The 17,913-nt window shown below is 38.0% G+C and overlaps 1 protein-coding gene across 1 annotated transcript; it reads right to left on the bottom strand.

Annotated features, from left to right (window-relative positions):
* Nucleotides 1-85: 85 nt before the first annotated feature.
* Nucleotides 86-11,517, bottom strand: LOC128020093 (RAC-gamma serine/threonine-protein kinase). The gene is made up of 15 exons (XM_052606687.1): nucleotides 11,239-11,517; nucleotides 8,336-8,589; nucleotides 8,091-8,216; nucleotides 7,128-7,239; nucleotides 6,855-6,999; nucleotides 6,639-6,770; nucleotides 6,495-6,560; nucleotides 6,298-6,366; nucleotides 5,165-5,287; nucleotides 4,928-5,056; nucleotides 4,383-4,481; nucleotides 3,861-3,976; nucleotides 3,664-3,751; nucleotides 2,935-3,037; nucleotides 86-2,792 (listed from the first exon to the last, which is right to left on the bottom strand). The coding sequence occupies exons 2-15, from the start codon at nucleotides 8,379-8,381 to the stop codon at nucleotides 2,707-2,709; spliced, it is 1,440 nt and encodes a 479-aa protein (XP_052462647.1). The 5' UTR covers nucleotides 8,382-8,589; nucleotides 11,239-11,517; the 3' UTR covers nucleotides 86-2,706.
* Nucleotides 11,518-17,913: the final 6,396 nt, after the last annotated feature.

Genomic DNA, 17,913 nt, shown 5'->3' with positions numbered 1-17,913 from the left:
ATAATAATAATAATAAATATATTTAGATTGATATATAGTATAGAGATTAAAATTATTAAAAATAAATACCACATGGAGCCAGTGGGAAATTTGAACATTTTAATATAACTTAAAATAAATACTACCAAATGGCAATGCAAGTCCTCTACAGGGCACCTGCTCTAATGTTTTGGTATGAAAACAAAACAGGCAAACGACTAAAGGAAAGGTATAAAAAATAATGAGGGAGAGAGAGCACTTAATAAACGCGGCCGACAGCGTCCTTCATCCCAACATACGAAAATAAATACAACTAAATTACATCTATAGTACAAAAATACGCTGAAACAAACTAAAAAAAAAAAAAATTATAATAATTAATGAAATCATCGGAACAATATTAGAAAACCTGCTGATGATTTCTCATCAGCCGACCGAATGCATCACAGCATGAAAACAACAACCGAAAGTTTAACGAACAATCTCACACACTCATATCATTCGCTGTGAAGAACCGGCAGCTTCCCAAACGTTCACTGGATCAGGTACAAACAGGATGGGATTGAAACCATAGCAAGTTCATGGAAACACCCACATGATACACGTTCCTCCAATGATTCGGTCTCTTTTTTCACTTTAGTCACACACGATAACTTGTCTCAAGGCTGTGACGCGTAACAAACAGAAGGCATTGCATATGTACATCACACACAGGAGGGCCGGGACAGGACGGGTCAAGGGTCAAAGGTCATTCACACTGCTATTGCATGGCTCAGTTGCAAATATAATGAGTCTGTGATCTGACTTGGTATTGATTCCAAACGCAGACATCACACGTCCATAAGATTTCCACAGCTATGGAGACAGGATCGTAACTTCTTTATGCCCAAAAATAAGAGATAATAATGGTGATGTAACAATACGGGTAAAAGGTGAGCGAGAGGTTTGTATTTACATCTTCAGGAACAGTCCAACGTTAGGTTTTGTCTCTGTGTGGTGAGAAGTGAGGGTCCGTGGTTGAGGGGTCTCTCTCTGTGCTGCTGAGGGAGACACACACCTGTAGCTCTGTACAGTGAAGGTGAAACGCCGCCCATCGTGAGCCTCCACACGTCTGTCCTGAACGCTTCTGGGGTTCGGAGAGCGGAGGAGGTTTAAAGCGGGCCGTCTCGTTCAGGACGAAGCGGTTCGAGTCATATCCGGGCAGGTTTCACCACTGGATTTGTGAGTGAATCTCACGAAAAACACACGCAGGTCATACTTCAGGACAAAAATCAGCTGGATAAAAATAATAAATTGTATTTTAGATTTTAAAAATAGGACCATTTAGATTTTTGCAGTGTGACATTATTTTTAATAAAATTATGTAATTCAATTTTCGTTTTCCATGATGGGGGAAAAATCAGAAAAATCTGGACATTACAGATTGGTTCATTAATTTAATAAAATAATAATACTACTAAATATTTATTTGAATGATCCAAGTCATATACCGCACATTTCACAAGAAGATTAACATCAGTTAATGTATAAACTAACATGAACTGACAGTGAGCAATTTATTTTTACCTAACATTTTATACTCTTTATCAGTGTTCATGAAAATAGTTGTTCATGTTAGTTACAGTGCATTGACTAATGTTAACAAATACTACTTTTCATTTTAACAATGTAATAGTACATGTTAAAATTAAGATGAACTAAGATTAATAAATGCTGTTGATTTGTTTTTCTTTGCTAGTTCATGTTAACCAATTTAGTAGATTAATGAAACACATTTGAATGTTATATAAATTTAAATAACATTTGATATATTATGATTAAACACGGTTTGTGAAAATAATACTACTACTAATGACATTTAATTTTTTCTGTAAAGAGAAAGAGACTTGTTGCGTCAGAGAACTGAGAAAACTCATGAAGATAATGCTGCAATGCAAAACATCTCAATGATCCTAAAAATATGCTAAATTTCTAAATATTTCTGGTTTTGCAGTGAAATATGACTCGGGAGGTTTCATGAGATTCACACTTGTGCTCTGAATTGCCTGAGAGACTTTTACAGTAAGGACAGTTTGTTGTATGGTTGTGTATTTGAACTGAAACCTTCATATCAGAGCGTGAGGATAAAACTAAAAGAGAAACGAAAATATCAACACTCGAGTCCATTTTTCCCCATTTTCTTTGTTTTCATTATTTACCGAAAACACAAACAAGGAATGAAACTCTTCAACACCTCAGACGGGGGATGTGTGTGTGTGTGTCAAAAATGCAAGAACAAAATGAAACGAGTGAGCCTCACAGGAACAGATCAGCTGCTGCGTCTAACTATATGTCTGTCGGATGAGTTCCACACACATAAGGCAACATTTTTGGTTTGTTCCCCACAACGGCTCTTTTAAATGAGTGCAAAACAAAACAAACAAAACAAAAGAAAAAAAACGCTCCAGGTCTTTAACAATACTGATCATATTCCCCCAAAAACACTGTCCATGATCTGTAAACAAGCAGCTGAAAGTGTACAAGACTTTTTTACGTGGGTCGACCAGCTCAAGTCTCACCCAACTGTGCAAACCCCCTTTAAAGTCCCACAAAACAAAACAACAAAAAAAAAAACGAACAGAAAGCAACAAAAACGACTCGCTATGACTATCGGTAATTAAACGGAGGAGACAGAGAGAGAGGGGGCTCTTTCTAGGGTGGCTCCTTAAACGGTGTTGTTTGATGACATCACTCCCGCCCGCTGGCCGAATACGAGAATTGTGGGAAATGTGGTCTCCGTTCGCTATCAGCCGAGTCCATCCCGTCCTCATCGTCTGCAGGGGAGGAAGAGAGAGGGAAACACAGATTGCACACTGATACGCTCAATGCCTTTTTTCATTGTGTACTTCCACTTCCTGTGGCACGAGCAGACAGTCTACAGGAAGAGAGAGGGAGGGAGGGAAACGGCGCACTCACACTTCTCCGGAGGGGTGATGGTGATGGTCTGCGCCGTGAACTCCTCGTCGAAATACCTGGTGTCCGTCTCAGACGAGACCTGCGGCATGAACGGCGGGACCAGCTGGACCAGAGACGTGATGAGGGGACCAGAAAGAAATCAGCTTATTATACAAAATCAAGTGCGAATGAATGAACAAAAACACTGCTCACTAAGGTTGCATTTATGTGCTCAAAAATACAGTAATATTGTAAAAACAATTCAAAATAGCTGTTTTCCACGTGAATATGTTGTAAAATGTCATTTATTCCTATGATGCAATGCTGAATTTTTAGTGATTTAAACCAGTAATATGATGCGGATGCTGGGCAATCAACCCTTGTTGAGCAGTAAGTGAAGACACTATGGTAAACATTATATGATAATCTAAATGACCAATGCATAACACGTTTGGGCATGAGGTTGCGGGTTATCACAGTGTTTTCAAAGTTACATAAAATACCCAGGGTTGGATTTAGTTTGCATTTGGTTGCATTTAGTTTGCATTATTTTTGATAAGATCCCTTGAGTTCTGATAAATGCATTTTCTATTTCTAACTAATTCTGAAGGGCTTCTTATTGGTAAGTTTTTCTGACGGACTTGTAAAGGCCAGGTTTTACTTAACCCCAAATCTTTGAACAATGGTGTTATGCTTCTGCTTTTGAACCCGGTCTCGCCTCTTAGATTTTCTTTGCAAGTGCACTCGTACCTTTTTGTCATAGACGTCCTGCCAGTCCACCGCAGTGAAGAAACTGTGTCTCATGATTTCCTTCGCATCATCCGGACCTCCTCCGAGTCTTCAGAGAATAAAGCGCAGAGTAATATTCATTCGTGTCTCTCATGATACACAGACAGATTTAACCTGGTGTTCTCCTGCTAAAATGAGCAGCACATTCACACACTGACCTCTTATTGGGGTCTTTAATGAGTAATCCAGACAGTAAAGACTTGGCGTCTGCAGAGAGGGTTCTGGGAAACTTGATCTCCTCCATCAGAATCAGTTCAAACAGCTTCTCATGGTCCTGAAGACGGAAAATACATTTCTATTTCAAATACATTTTCACTTGCATCAGTGAACCCTAAAAAAAATGTATCATGGTTTCCAAAAAAATATGAAGCATCACAACACTGAGAAATGTTTCTTGAGCATCACATCAGAATTAATTCTGAAGCATCATGTGACACTGAAAACTGGAGCAATGATGCTGAAATTTGAGCACAGGAATAAATTACATTTTACAATATATACACAAGTAGAAAACAGTCATTTTAAATTGTACTAATATTTCATTATATCACAGTTTCTACTGTATTTTTGATCAAACAAATGCAGCTTTAGTGAGCAAAAGTGGCTTTTAGAAACATTTAATAATCTTCAGTGAAATGTTGTTTATTATTGTGTGTTGCTAGTGTTGGAGCGAGTCATACCTGATTATAAAAGGGCAAGCGTCCACACATCATCTCATACATAACAACTCCCAGACCCCACCAGTCCACCGCTCTCCCGTAATCATTGTCCTCCAAAACCTGATCGATGAAATCACAGCACACTCAGATCAATCATACAGAAACAACACATTATGCTCATCCATAACCAGTCATGTCATTCTCAAATGCCTGATTTAAAGTTGCCTGCATGACTTTTATGATCATGCCATCAGCATTCATATGCAACACCATGGTTTATTATACATTCTGTATGCTAATCTGAATATTAAAATGGAGTTAAATAGCACTGAAAACAGCCAGCGGGTCACTGTCTGATCGCTCTATTTTTACCCAGGAGCTGCTCAGTCTTGTCTACAGCCTGCTGTTTATGTCTATTTCTGTATGGATGCTAGAAAGCACAGATAAGTGTGAGCCTGTTCCTGCTAACCTGTTCCAGCCGCGACAGACGGAGATTAAACAGTCATCTTTATTAAATTTAACCCAGTGTGTGTGTTTCCTGTGCTGCGTTTAAAGAGATCCAGTACCTCAGGGGCCAGATACTCCGGGGTCCCGCAGAATGTTTTCATGGTGGCCGTGTCTGTGATGCCCTCCTTACACAGGCCGAAATCAGTGATCTTTATGTGACCGTCCTTATCCAACATCAGGTTTTCCAGCTGGACAAACACACACGAACGAATCACACACACATATCTTACGGTCCGCTGATTATGTTAAAACTGAGGTTTCTAGGGTGAAAACGTTGATATTAGGGTTCTGTTCACCTTCAGGTCACGGTAAACAATCTTCGCAGAGTGCAAGTAATCCAACGCAGAAACGATCTCAGCGCCGTAGAAGCGGGTTCTATCCTCCGAAAATACACGCTCTCTCGACAAATGAAAAAACAGCTGCAATAAAAATGTTAAATGTAAGAAATATTCAGAACTCAGAAATCCAAACCGTGCGGCACATCCACACACACTGAGAAAGAAACACTGAAATAAAGCAAGGAAATTTCAACAGTTTGGAAATGTTTGAAAGGAAAATCATAAGTTGGAAAGAAAAAGGTTAACACTTTGGGGGAAAAACATGAGTCAAGTTTGAAAGCTGGAAAGGAATTTGAAATTTGAAAAAGTTCAAAGTTTAGAGAGAAATTTCAAAAGAAAGTTCAAAGGGTTAGAAGGTCAAAAGGACATTTCACAAATTTCAGAATGTCTTTAAGATCAAAAGTTGTTACAATTTTTAAGTTTGAAAAATGTCTGGAAAGAAATTTAAAATTTAGAAAGACCGTTTGAAAGAATTTTGAAAGCTGGAAAGAAATTTTCTAAGGTTGAAAATGTTTATGTAAGAAATGTAAGAAAAAGTTCAAAATAGAACAGTAATTTTAAAAGAAATTTAGAATACTGGAACAAAATTTCATGAGTTTGAGAATGTTCTGAAGAAAGAAAGAAAATTCTAAATCTGAAGAGTTTGTATTTGAAAATCTCCAGAAAGAAATTTAAAATTTGGAAAGAGTAGTTTGAAAGAATTTTAATGCTTGAAAGAAATTTTGTATGTTTGGAAATGTTTTGAAGAAATTTTTGAAAGTTCAAAAGAGAAAATTTTAATAAGTAATTTTAAAAGAAAGTTAAAATATTGGAGTGAATTTTTATGAATTTGAAAATGTTCTGAAGAAAGAAAGACAATTCTAAATTTTAAAGAGTTTGTAAGTTTGAAAAGGTTCAGAAAGATGTTCAGTATGAGGAATGAATAGTTTGAAAGAAACACCTAAAATTTGAAAAAAATAAATAAAAATAAATTACGTATAAAGCTAGAAAGAAATTTTGTAAGTTGTACAATGTTTGAAAGAAGCTTCAAAGGTTTAAAGTCAAAACAACTTCAAAAGAAAGTTTTCAAATTTTAAATAAACAAATTTTACCTCTCCTCCATTCACGTACTCCATAACAAAACATAAACGATCTTTCGTCTGAAACGAGTACTTCAGTGACTGCAGAAAAGAGAACAAACAATTCAAAATCTTTAATCTTGAGGGGGAAAAAAAAAAACACAAGAATGACCCGTTTCTTTGAGCTGTTTGCGGAGTGGATAAAAGCATCCCGTTATGTGTTCACTCACAGTTAGAAAGGGATGCCTAGTGTTCTTCAGAACTCTGCTCTCGGTGAGCGTGTGAGCAACCTCATCCTGAAACAGAGAAGTTCATCACAGCTGAAGCCCACTGTTTCTCAGTTCACTCCGTTCTCAGAGAATCACTTCTCTTACCTTAGCAACAATAACCTCCTTTTTCAGGATCTTCATTGCATAATATGTGCCGCTGGCTTTCTCCCGCACCAGAATCACCTTCCCAAATGTGCCTTTACCCAGCAGCTTCAGATAGTCAAAGTCATTCATTGTCTGTCAAAGAAAACAGAGAGAGGTCAGAATGAGCACCTGCTCGATAAACTCGTCGATCCATCCCTCTCTGGCTCGTGCTCTAACCTTTCGTTTGTGATGACTGGTGGACGTGTCCATTTCTTCCTCGTTGACGTTTTCGATCTGAGAGATGGGGCTACACAGGATTCCTTCCTCTTCCTGTTTTGCCAGCTTGTCTGCCACCATCTGAATGGCCTCGACCCACTCATCCCTGAAACAAAGTGTGATCAGTTGTGATAGAGATATACATAGACTGAGATAGTTCTTTACAAAAGCATGCAAATAGAAACACTAGTGTGAGTTAAAGGTGATTTGAAACGCGATCGGGACGTGTCAGACCTCTCGTCAGGGGTGTCCACGTGAAAGGTGCGCTCGATCACAGTGGTCCACTGCAGACACCTGATGATGAAGGTGTTGGGCTTGGGTCGCTCCGTCTTCATCAGCTGACACTCTGACGAATGAGAAGAGGTTTATGTGGAATAATGATGTCGTCATCACACATTACAGAGTCAGACTCATGTTGATGACATCAGCAGGTGACGCTCTAATCGAATCGGTTTGCTTTGAATGAAGTGAGTCATGGATCTGGAGAACAGCAGATGGATCTGAGGTTTACCAGAAACATGACACACTGAGATCATACATTAAAAACAAATAAAAGTGCAGGGCAAATCAACATCAGTCGATTTTATCATCATCTCTTAACACTGGTTGGAAGTCAATAAATATATCACACTTTAATAAATTTATATATTTTCCAGATAATATTTTATACACCTTGATAATATTTTTATTTAAATTATTAATGGGTCATTATAAAGCAGTGTTATAATAGTAACATTGAGACACTATTATAGTTTTTTTAATATTAGGTTGATTTTAATTCTAAAATAATGTTTTGTTTTTAATAATATAATAAATGAATTGGAGTTATTTTGAGTATTTTTTTGTGTTGGTGTATAAATAAATATATAATTAATTTTTTTCAGCTCAATTAAATGAAAACGAGATTGTTTCCATAACAAATATGAGAAATAAATAAGTTTTATAGCTTTTCAGTTAACATTAATTTTATTTTAGGCAAAAAAAATGTTTTGATAATGGTTATAGTTAACAATAATATCTCTGTTATAAAGTTTATATATATATATTTTTTTTTTTTCAGGTAGCTGTCCCCCACAAGCAGATCCTCAGTTTTTGGGGTCCGTGGCACCTAAAGGTTTGAAAACCTGTGTAAAAGCCATAAAACTCCACCGTTTTGATTTCATGTATCTGATGCATTTGATAATGAGAGACACTCACTGGCCACAGAGAAGTTGTTGAGCGGATACGCCAGATCGGCATCTTGTGGCTTCTCCTTATATCCAATAAACGACCCATCTGTCTTTAACAGGAAGTACCGCGGCCTCCAGTTCTTAATGTATTCACCTGCGAAACCAATAACCCCCACATGATCAAGCACACAGAAAAACACTGAAACATGCAACATTCACAATCAAGAAACACACTCATAAATACATCAGGATTTCAATGCGGTTGTTTCTCACCTCTTTTCTGCACCCATCCCTCTTTCACTACGTTCTGGTCGTTCATGTTGGCTCCGAGGTCAGAGTTCAAGGGTCAGTCCAGTGCGCGACTTCCTGTTGGTGGTTCTGTCCTGTTCCCTCGCTCTGCTCTCAGTTCTCTCACACTCTTCCTCTCACTTTCTCTTCCACGTTGTGATGTAACGTCTCAGCCTCCTCCTTCACTTTCACTCTCTCTCTCTCTCACGACCCTTCAAACACTCCAGTGGTGACTCAGCCTGCAAGAAAACAACAAAGGAGAGAAAACACACACACACACACGGGTCATTCTCTTCCGCTTCTCCCCCTCTCCCACACACACACACACTTCCATGAGAAATAAAGTCATTGTTAGGAGCAGGGAAACATTTCCCGCCCCTTCCCGTGGCCTTCTCTTCCTCTCTCACGCTGCATGCTGAAGCTACGCTCGACTCTAAACACAGCCTTGTTTCTGTCTGCTTCTTCAGCATTATGAGGCTTTAGCACCTTAGAATTCATCTGAGAAGCACATCATCAAATGATGAATCTCAGGATAGACCTTGAAATCTTACAGCCAATCAAAAAACCCAATAATGATGTTCCAATCAACAGAATCAGAATCAGTTTTGCAATGTAGAACTCTACAGAACACACACTGTAGAATGAATTAGCATCACAACCTCAGAATGCATTTTAAAAACACCTCAGAAACAACTGATCAATAAAAATTAAAGCCATACAGTACTAGAATCCTATTCAAAATTATACATATATTATTTGCAATAAATAGAAATCACATTTAAATAGAATTCATATTAAAATGACCTTAGATTCAACTTGAGAAACTTACTACTTTAGAACAAACCATGCTATTTTACACATGGGAAATCAACCTGACAAACATCTTAAAATAAAACGTAGAACTTTTATTTAGCATAATTTTTTAATTGAACATAGAACCTTTCAAAATCACCTTAAATCCCACGTAGAACCCCAGAATCAATCTCAGAATCAGCCTCCGAATAAACCTTGGCTTTCTACAATTAATCTCAGACCCTTAAAAATCAACATAGGGACCTCAGAATCTTAAAATCTAAATTATAATTGAACAAGCAATCTTAGAGCCCTATAACGAACATTAAGACATTCTAATCGACCGAAGATATAATCTTAGAATCATCTCAGAATCAACTGCTGAACCTTAGACTGATGAAATTAGAATTAAATACAGAAATCATAGGATATTCTAATACAATTAGAATTTTACAATACTTAGCACTTACTTTAAGTCAAGAATAATCTTAGAATCAAACATCTCAGTGCACAACCTTAGAACTTCCAAAGAAACCATGTAATAGAATCAGACTTTAAATCCTGAATGCATCACTTATTAGTCAACGTCATCTTAGAATCAAACATGGAACCTTAAAATCAACCTTGGAATTTTCAGAATTGACTTCACAGGAACCAACATGGACCTCAGAACTGGAATCTTAGAACATTAGAACCAGTCCTCACAGTTCTGTCTGTTCTGATCTATAGCTCAGTTTATCTATAATAAAGCTGCTGGTGCATATGAGAACACAGACATTTCACACTCTTTTTATATATAAACATATCTGACTGCTGTCGTATATGAGTCCTCCATAACCCACAACTTCCCTTTCTTAAATTAACAATACATGACATCACACTGCAAGAAAAAAACAAGCGAGTTCTGTATAGTTTCCATGCACCTACAATATCTGTGAGAATGTATAACTTGATCAGTGTTTTCAAAAGAAGTAATACAAATTCAATTTCAAGGTAATAAATATTGTTTACAAACATAAATATTTTTGGTTCAAAATATCAAGATGCTTTCTTTTTGCTTTTCCTAAACCAAACATGCCCTTTCATAAAAAGGACACAATATGTGATATGTTTAAAGGCACAGACAGTGATGAAGGTCTAAAGCAGCTCGCTTCTTTTTGTTTTTCTTGTCACATGACATCAAAATGGCTTCCTGCACATTGATTACACCAAAAATGTTTTTGATTTTGTATTAAATATGAACACTATTTTTAAATAAATATTCCTATTTTTTCAAGAAATTATAGAAAAAAATGTTTTTTTTTAAGGCTTACCCTCCAATTTCACCACAAAGAAAAACATTTCTTTATGTCTCCCCATTTTTATTTTAAGTCAAAAATATATAAAAAACATCAAAATGACTTTAAATTCAGAAAATTAAAACACAATCTTTATACAGGAGCAGATCTAATAAAACTGATGCATAATTCCCGTTGTCAGGAAAACAGAGATTCCTAAACAACAGAAGCCTCCCAAACCAATGTCAACAAATACAATGGCGGACACGGTTGGGCATCACACACACACACGGTGACAGCAATTAACACGACAAATCACAATACCACAATGAAGCAGCGGCTTTATGTCATATTGAGCTGCTGTTATATAATCCATCGCCATCATCATAAATACACCGAGCGGACTGACAGCTCGCACGAACAAGAACACACGAGCTTTTGAACATGAACGGGTGTTTGTGTGATAACACGGCTGTGTGATAACAATACAAACACACATGCATTAAGGCTGGAGGGTGTGAAGTGCGCGCGCTCTTGATTTCTGTTTGCCCGAAATGCGTAAAATGGTGGATGCGCATCAATAATATCACGCAGGATGTGGCTCAAATGTGTTTGTAACGGAATATTACCGTGATTTATATCAAAATAACTATAGATGTGTAAAGAAGCGCTTGATGCGGCCAGCAGCATCACGGAGAAGGCCGAGGAGCATCATCCGCTCCCGGCGGCGGACAGTGATGCTCCAGCGCGGATGCTCGGCCTCGTCCGTGATGCTGCTCGCTGATGGTGGAAAGATAAACAACACGGAGCACGCAGTACCTGGCAGACGCTCCGCCAGACGGTCGGTGGGATCGGTTCCACGCCAGCCCGGAAAGAGACAAACCCAAACCCGCACGCAGATGCTGCTGCTGCTGCTGCCGCCGGTCGGTCATGAGGAACACGGAGGCACGCGCGCCCGTGATGTGGCCATCATTTTCGTTACCCCGGTGAACCGAATGACCCTGGATGAATGGCGTAACCCGATGCAGAAAGCGCGGTGACGGCGCACCCCGTCTCCAGCACTTGAGTTTGCCCGAATCCCACTACGTCGAAGGTCTGCTGCTTAATATTCATGAGGTGAGCGTCGGCATTGGAAGAGCAGCAGGCAACGTCATCGGCAGCTCATTAATATTCATAAGATAAACCTTCCGCACTGGAAGATGACCAACCGACGCCAGCGGGAGCTGAATAACATCCAGAATACATGCCTTTTTATTATTACAGTTGTATGCATTTTTAGCGTAAACAATACCAAGAGAATTGTTTATTTACTACATGAGAAACATATTAATATGAATAATATTGCAATAAAAAAAGTATACAATATAAGACAAATATATAAGAAAAATACTACACAATCTAATAAAACAATATAATAATATTCCATATTATAGTGTAGGGTCTAGTCTAGTGTAAAGAGCACAAGGGGCATCACTGTAAGAGTTATTAATATTTAAAAACAATGCCATTGAAACTTCCCAAACAACGTCTGCCTGAGGTCATTAATATTCATAAGGTGAGATTTGCCATTGGGAGGTGGCGAGCAACGTAAGCCTGAGCTCATTAATATCAATGGGCTGCACCTTCGCAATAGTAGGCTTCGTTATTTCGTCTCCAGCCGCAGCCATTCAGCCGCTGCCAGTGGGACGGAGGAGGAACCCTCTCGACGTCACACCGGGACCCGTTTTACCGGACGCTCCCCCCGTCCTCCTCCTCTTCCTGGCTTTGTCGCTCGCCTGGCTTTTGTTTGTCTCGCTACATATGAATGATAAATGCTTTATGTACCTCCCACCGACCGAAAAGATACCTCATGTATTCACATACAGCACCAGATATAATTTATTATGCCTCAAATGAAGAGGACAATTATAAATGCACCAGCTGCTGTTCGTTTCCCCGCCTCTATCCCGGGACAGAGTAAGGATTTGGGGCTCTTTGTCTTGTTTAATGAATTCAGACCTCTACACAAAACAAAGGACACTAAAGAATAATAATACTAAGGCTCAAACTACTCTTTGAATAACCACCAATAATCAGTCACCAATAATCATTTACAAACCTGAGGAATAATTTTCATAAACTCATTACATGCATCTTTTGATTGGACTGCACGTGGAGTGCATAGTTTATGAGGACTTCACATATAATATAAATGTGCAGGATGTCTCCCTCTAGTGTTCAACACATACAACTGAAGCCCCATAATAAAAAAATAATAAAAAATAAAATAAAAATAATAATAATCAGAAAGTTGAAGCCTGCTTTTCAAAACAGAAACTCTACATTATTATTATTATTAATATTATTATTACTTCTACAGGTTTACATTCAAATTTAAAACAAATAAATGTAAATAAATTATTATTAAAATTACTCCACATTATTATTATTTGTCTACAAATTTACATTCAAATAAATAAATATAAAATAAATTATACACACACACACACACACACACACACACACACATGTATATATGATAAAAAAAATTAAATTATTACAATTATTTTATTTATTGTAAAATAAAATAAAAACTATATAAGAGGTGAAAAAGTAGGGGTCCTGAAAAGATACCCTACAGATTAATGTTAATTAATCATGAATAAGTTAATAATCACCTTTAGTACACTGAAAAATAATGATAATATAATAAATATTATTATTATTATTTTTTTAAACAAAGTTTTTAAATCTAGACCAAGGCAGTGTGTGGCGAAATCCAGACCCATGTTTATCTGGTCTACCAAAATATAAGATCCACAAGACTACAACTCTGAGTTTCAGGACACTTTCATTTCAGATTCCCAATCATGGATCTATAAGTTCTGTTACAAAGAATGTATGTATTTTACAATATATAGATAAAGGTTATTAAAAAAACACATTGTTTTATTTGCAGGTATTAGCAATTGCACCGTCAATACAAATTATATATAAAAGAAAAACTTACATACAAACTTACTATAACACAATTCATTTTGCAAACATTAATTATATAAGTGTTTCTCTTAATAATGTTTTTAGCTGTTGTATTTATTTGCTTTCAGACCAGATCCTCTAGACCAGAGCTTCTAGAGCTTCTAATGGGGATTTTCGAGAGGACTATAACAATGAACCCAAAATACAAATGATACTGATTGATGTGATACTGCACAAGTCATCAGTGTCTCTCCACAGCTCTCACGAGGACGCTGACATTCAGCCGTGCAAATGCTTCTGCACGCTTACTAAAAACAAGCAGGTGAGGTGACTTGTGTTTGTCTTTCAAAGCAGGTTTCGATTTGTTTTCAGATGAGGAATTTGCATTTAAATGTGTGATTTGGTTGTGACTCGACAAAAACAACAAGACACAAGGAGCCGCAGTAGAACGAGGATCAAAGAACGAATATTAAACTATAGCAATGATTCATGCAGATCTATTCAGAAATATATTTCTGACGATGCATAACAGTATTGATCACCATTTTACTTCAATATTACCCTGTTAAAAAAATAAAACAATGGTTCAAGTCAGCCTAAACTGGTTTGCTTGTCAATCATCCTGGTTCTAAATCATACCTCATACCTCCTTCTCCCCACTCTCAGAGATGGATGTCTCCAAAATTCTCCTGTCCAATCATCCTACTACTTGTCCACTTGATCCAATCCCCACTCACCTCCTTCAAGCGATCTCTTCTTCAGTCATACCTTCACTTACTCACATTATCAACTCCTCTCTTCACTCTGGAACATTTCCCTTAGCATTCAAGCAGGCTCGGGTAAGCCCACTGCTCAAGAAACCATCTCTAAATCCAGCGCTTCTTGAAAACTACAGACCGGTATCCCTTCTTCCATTCATTGCAAAGACACTTGAGCGAGCTGTGTTCAACCAGCTTTCTATGTTCCTTGGACAGAACAACCTCCTGGACAGCAACCAATCTGGCTTCAAAAGTGGCCACTCAACTGAGACTGCTCTGCTCTCGGTTACTGAAGCCCTGCGACTAGCAAGAGCAGCTTCAAAATCCTCGGTACTCATCTTACTGGACCTGTCTGCTGCTTTTGACACTGTTAATCACCAGATTCTCTTGTCCACCCTCAGAAAGATGGGCATCTCTGGAACTGCTCTCCTGTGGGTTAAGTCCTACCTCTCTGACAGATCTTTCAGTGTGTCTTGGAGGGGTGATGTTTCAAAGTCACACCACCTTGCTACTGGGGTTCCTCAAGGCTCAGTACTTGGACCACTTCTTTTCTCCATCTACATGACATCTTTAGGATCTGTCATTCAGAAGCATGGCTTTTCTTATCACTGCTATGCTGATGACACCCAACTCTACTTCTCATTCCAGCCTGATGACCCGACGGTAGCTGCTCACATTTCAGCCTGTCTGAGTGACATTTCTAGCTGGATGAATGACCATCACCTTCAGCTTAACCTTACAAAGACTGAACTCCTGGTGATTCCAGCTAACCCATCACTTCATCACAACTTCTCTATACAGCTGGGCTCGTCAACCATAACTCCTTTGAGGACAGCCAGAAACCTAGGAGTTATGATGGATCATCAGTTAAGCTTCACAGACCACATTGCTACAACGACCCGGTCCTGCAGGTTTGCCTTATACAACATTAGGAAGATTAGACCCTTCCTGTCAGAGCAAGCAACCCAACTTCTTGTCCAAGCTCTTGTTCTCTCCAGACTGGACTATTGTAATGCTCTCTTGGCGGGCCTTCCTGCATGTACTGTCAAGCCTCTGCAAATGATCCAGAATGCAGCAGCGAGGGTTGTCTTCAATGAGCCAAAAAAAGCTCATGTTACTCCTCTCCTCATCAGGTTACACTGGCTACCAGTAGCCGCTCGCATCAAATTCAAGGTACTGATGCTTGCCTACAAGACGACCACTGGCACGGCACCAACTTACCTAAACTCACTGGTTAAATCCTATGTGCCCTCCAGAAGTTTGCGCTCTGCAAGTGAACAACGCCTTGTGGTGCCATCCCAAAGAAATTCAAAATCACTCTCACGGACCTTTTCCTGGACTGTGCCCAGCTGGTGGAATGACCTCCCAATCCCAATTCGTACAGCTGAGTCTTTACTAATTTTCAAGAAACATCTAAAGACTCATCTTTTTCGCCTGCACTTAACCTACTAACACCAGTACTTTTCCTTTTCTTGTCTTTGTTCATTTAATTTAAAAAAAAATAAAAAATAAAAAAATAAAAAAAAAATCCTGGCTATGCGTTCTATACTAGACTAACTGAGACTTGTCATGGCACTTGTATACTGTTGTTATTCTCTTGTTCACCTGATTGCTTCTATTGTTCTCATTTGTAAGTCGCTTTGGATAAAAGCGTCTGCTAAATGATTAAATGTAAATGTAAATGTAAATCAGATTGATTGACAGGTAAATCGGCTTAGGCTTGTTCATTGCATTCACTGGCGCCTTATTATATGAATTGCTATTAAAGAGCATGTTAGACTTAACCAAAACGGGTTTGAATTGTGTTATTATGTCAGGGTTTCAGTGCAGGATGGCAGGGTCAGGAGTTGCTCTGAGGTTACACTAGTTTAAGGAAAGTCAAAACACACACACACAAAAAACATCCAAGTCTAAAGGTTTTTGAGTTTTGACCCCTAACATCTCAAAATAAACATTCAGTTCTGGATGTGGATGTTGAATAGTTAAGAAAGTATGTCATTTATGCAATTTTTCTTGCAACCGTGCTATGGGTTAACTCAAAACATTAACATTGTGTAACTATGTTTCAGACAAAATTTGGCCAGTTTGATCTTGTTTATCGCTTTTAATATACATATTGATTTTAAGCATGTTAGTATGTTCTACTGCATGCATCATGTTTGTTTGATCAGCACTGTTTCTCCAGTGCTCATAGGCATGGCAGAGATGTTTTGGGACTGTATCCCGGTCAGATTGCAAGAGTTTATACCATCAGCTCACTTCTGGACATCTGAGACAGACAGAAGCATATTTACTTAACCCTACTGGTACAAAGAGATGAATCAAAATGTTTGCATTTTCTCAAACTAGCTGAGAAAATGTGTTTATGTATATTCTGACAGATTCACACTAGTTTTAGTTGTCAGTAAATCTCTGATCCTGCCAGCAATACACTGCAGTTCACTCCACGACCACCAGGGGTCACTATAGGCCACATGCAACACACATTAAATCACCAGTGCTTTAGCAATGCTTGCAGATGATGTTTTTTTTTTGTAGGCTAAAACCTAGAAAAAACCCTTTTAGCACTTCCGGCTCCATCATGGTTCATGTGTTTATTGATAAATGCATGAAATAATGTCTGTGGCGAACACAAATCGTGTTTTATTCTACAACATTTAAAAAGGCAGCTGCTATCAGATGGTTAAGAGGGACAACAGAGGTTGTTGGGGACATTAAAAGTCATCACATCGAACAGGTTAACTCAAGTACTACTTACTAGTCACTTTCACCTCATTATGTTTATTTACTGTTCTAACAAACTTTCAAAAAAGTGTTTTCAATAAAGACTGAACTAATCATTTAAGCATTGCAAATGTGGTGTCGATTACTTAGCTTTTTACTTCTGACATTTGTATTTAGGCTTCAAAATTCATAAAAGTTGATAATGAACAACAAAAGTGTAAGATTCATAAACTTTTGTTCGCCACAGAGCTTATTTTCTGCAATAATTTTTAAAGAAATGGAAAAATCCTATTGAGTTTTTGGGGGAACCAGGTCAAGTCAAGTCACCTTTATTTATATAGCGCTTTAAACAAAAATTATTGCGTCAAAAATGACAGTTAAAGGCAGTTCATCATTGAATTCAGTGATGTCATCTTTATTCAGTTAAATAGTGTCTGTGCATTTATTTGCCATTTATTTGATTTTGATATTCTAGGTATTATCAAATTGCCTGAGTTTTGAGAACGTAGCGGACGTAGAGGAGTATAATGTAACAGGAGCTCATTCAAATACTGAGGTGCTAAACCATTCAGGGCTTTATAAGTAATAAGCAATATTTTAAAATCTATACGATGTTTGATAGGGAGCCAGTGCAGTGTGGACAGGACCGGGCTAATATGGTCATACTTCCTGGTTCTAGTAAGAACTCTTGCTGCTGCATTTTGGACTAACTGTAGTTTGTTTATTAAGTGTGCAGAACAACCACCCAATAAAGAATTACAATAATCTATCCATGAAGTCAAAAATGCATGGATTAACATTTCTGCATTTGACATTGAGAGCATTGGCCGTAATTTAGCAGTTTTACAAATGCTAGAAACGTGGCTTTCTAAGGAAAGATTGCGATCAAGTAGCACACATAGGTTCCTAACTGATGTAGAAGAATTGACAGAGCAACCATCAAGCCTTAGACAGTGTTCTAGGTTATTACATGCAGAGTTTTTAGGTCCTATAATTAACACCTTTGTTTTTTCAGAATTTAGCAGTAAGAAATTTTTCGTCATCCAGTTTTTTA

Source organism: Carassius gibelio, chromosome A1 (assembly GCF_023724105.1).
Source record: "Carassius gibelio isolate Cgi1373 ecotype wild population from Czech Republic chromosome A1, carGib1.2-hapl.c, whole genome shotgun sequence".
Classification (NCBI taxonomy): Eukaryota; Metazoa; Chordata; class Actinopteri; order Cypriniformes; family Cyprinidae; genus Carassius; species Carassius gibelio.
Note: the sequence above shows the minus strand (reverse complement) of the source record. Positions and strands in the feature narration are given on the sequence as shown.

Excerpts from the sequence above, each read along its gene's own strand:
- LOC128020093 (XM_052606687.1), bottom strand. The coding sequence starts at position 8,381 with ATGAACGACCAGAACGTAGTGAAAGAGGGATGGGTGCAGAAAAGAG. Across the intron at positions 5,057-5,164 it reads TTGTTTACCGTGACCTGAAG|CTGGAAAACCTGATGTTGGA; the intron begins GTGAACAGAACC and ends GTGTTTGTCCAG. Across the intron at positions 2,793-2,934 it reads CATCACCCCTCCGGAGAAGT|ACGATGAGGACGGGATGGAC; the intron begins GTGAGTGCGCCG and ends CCTCCCCTGCAG.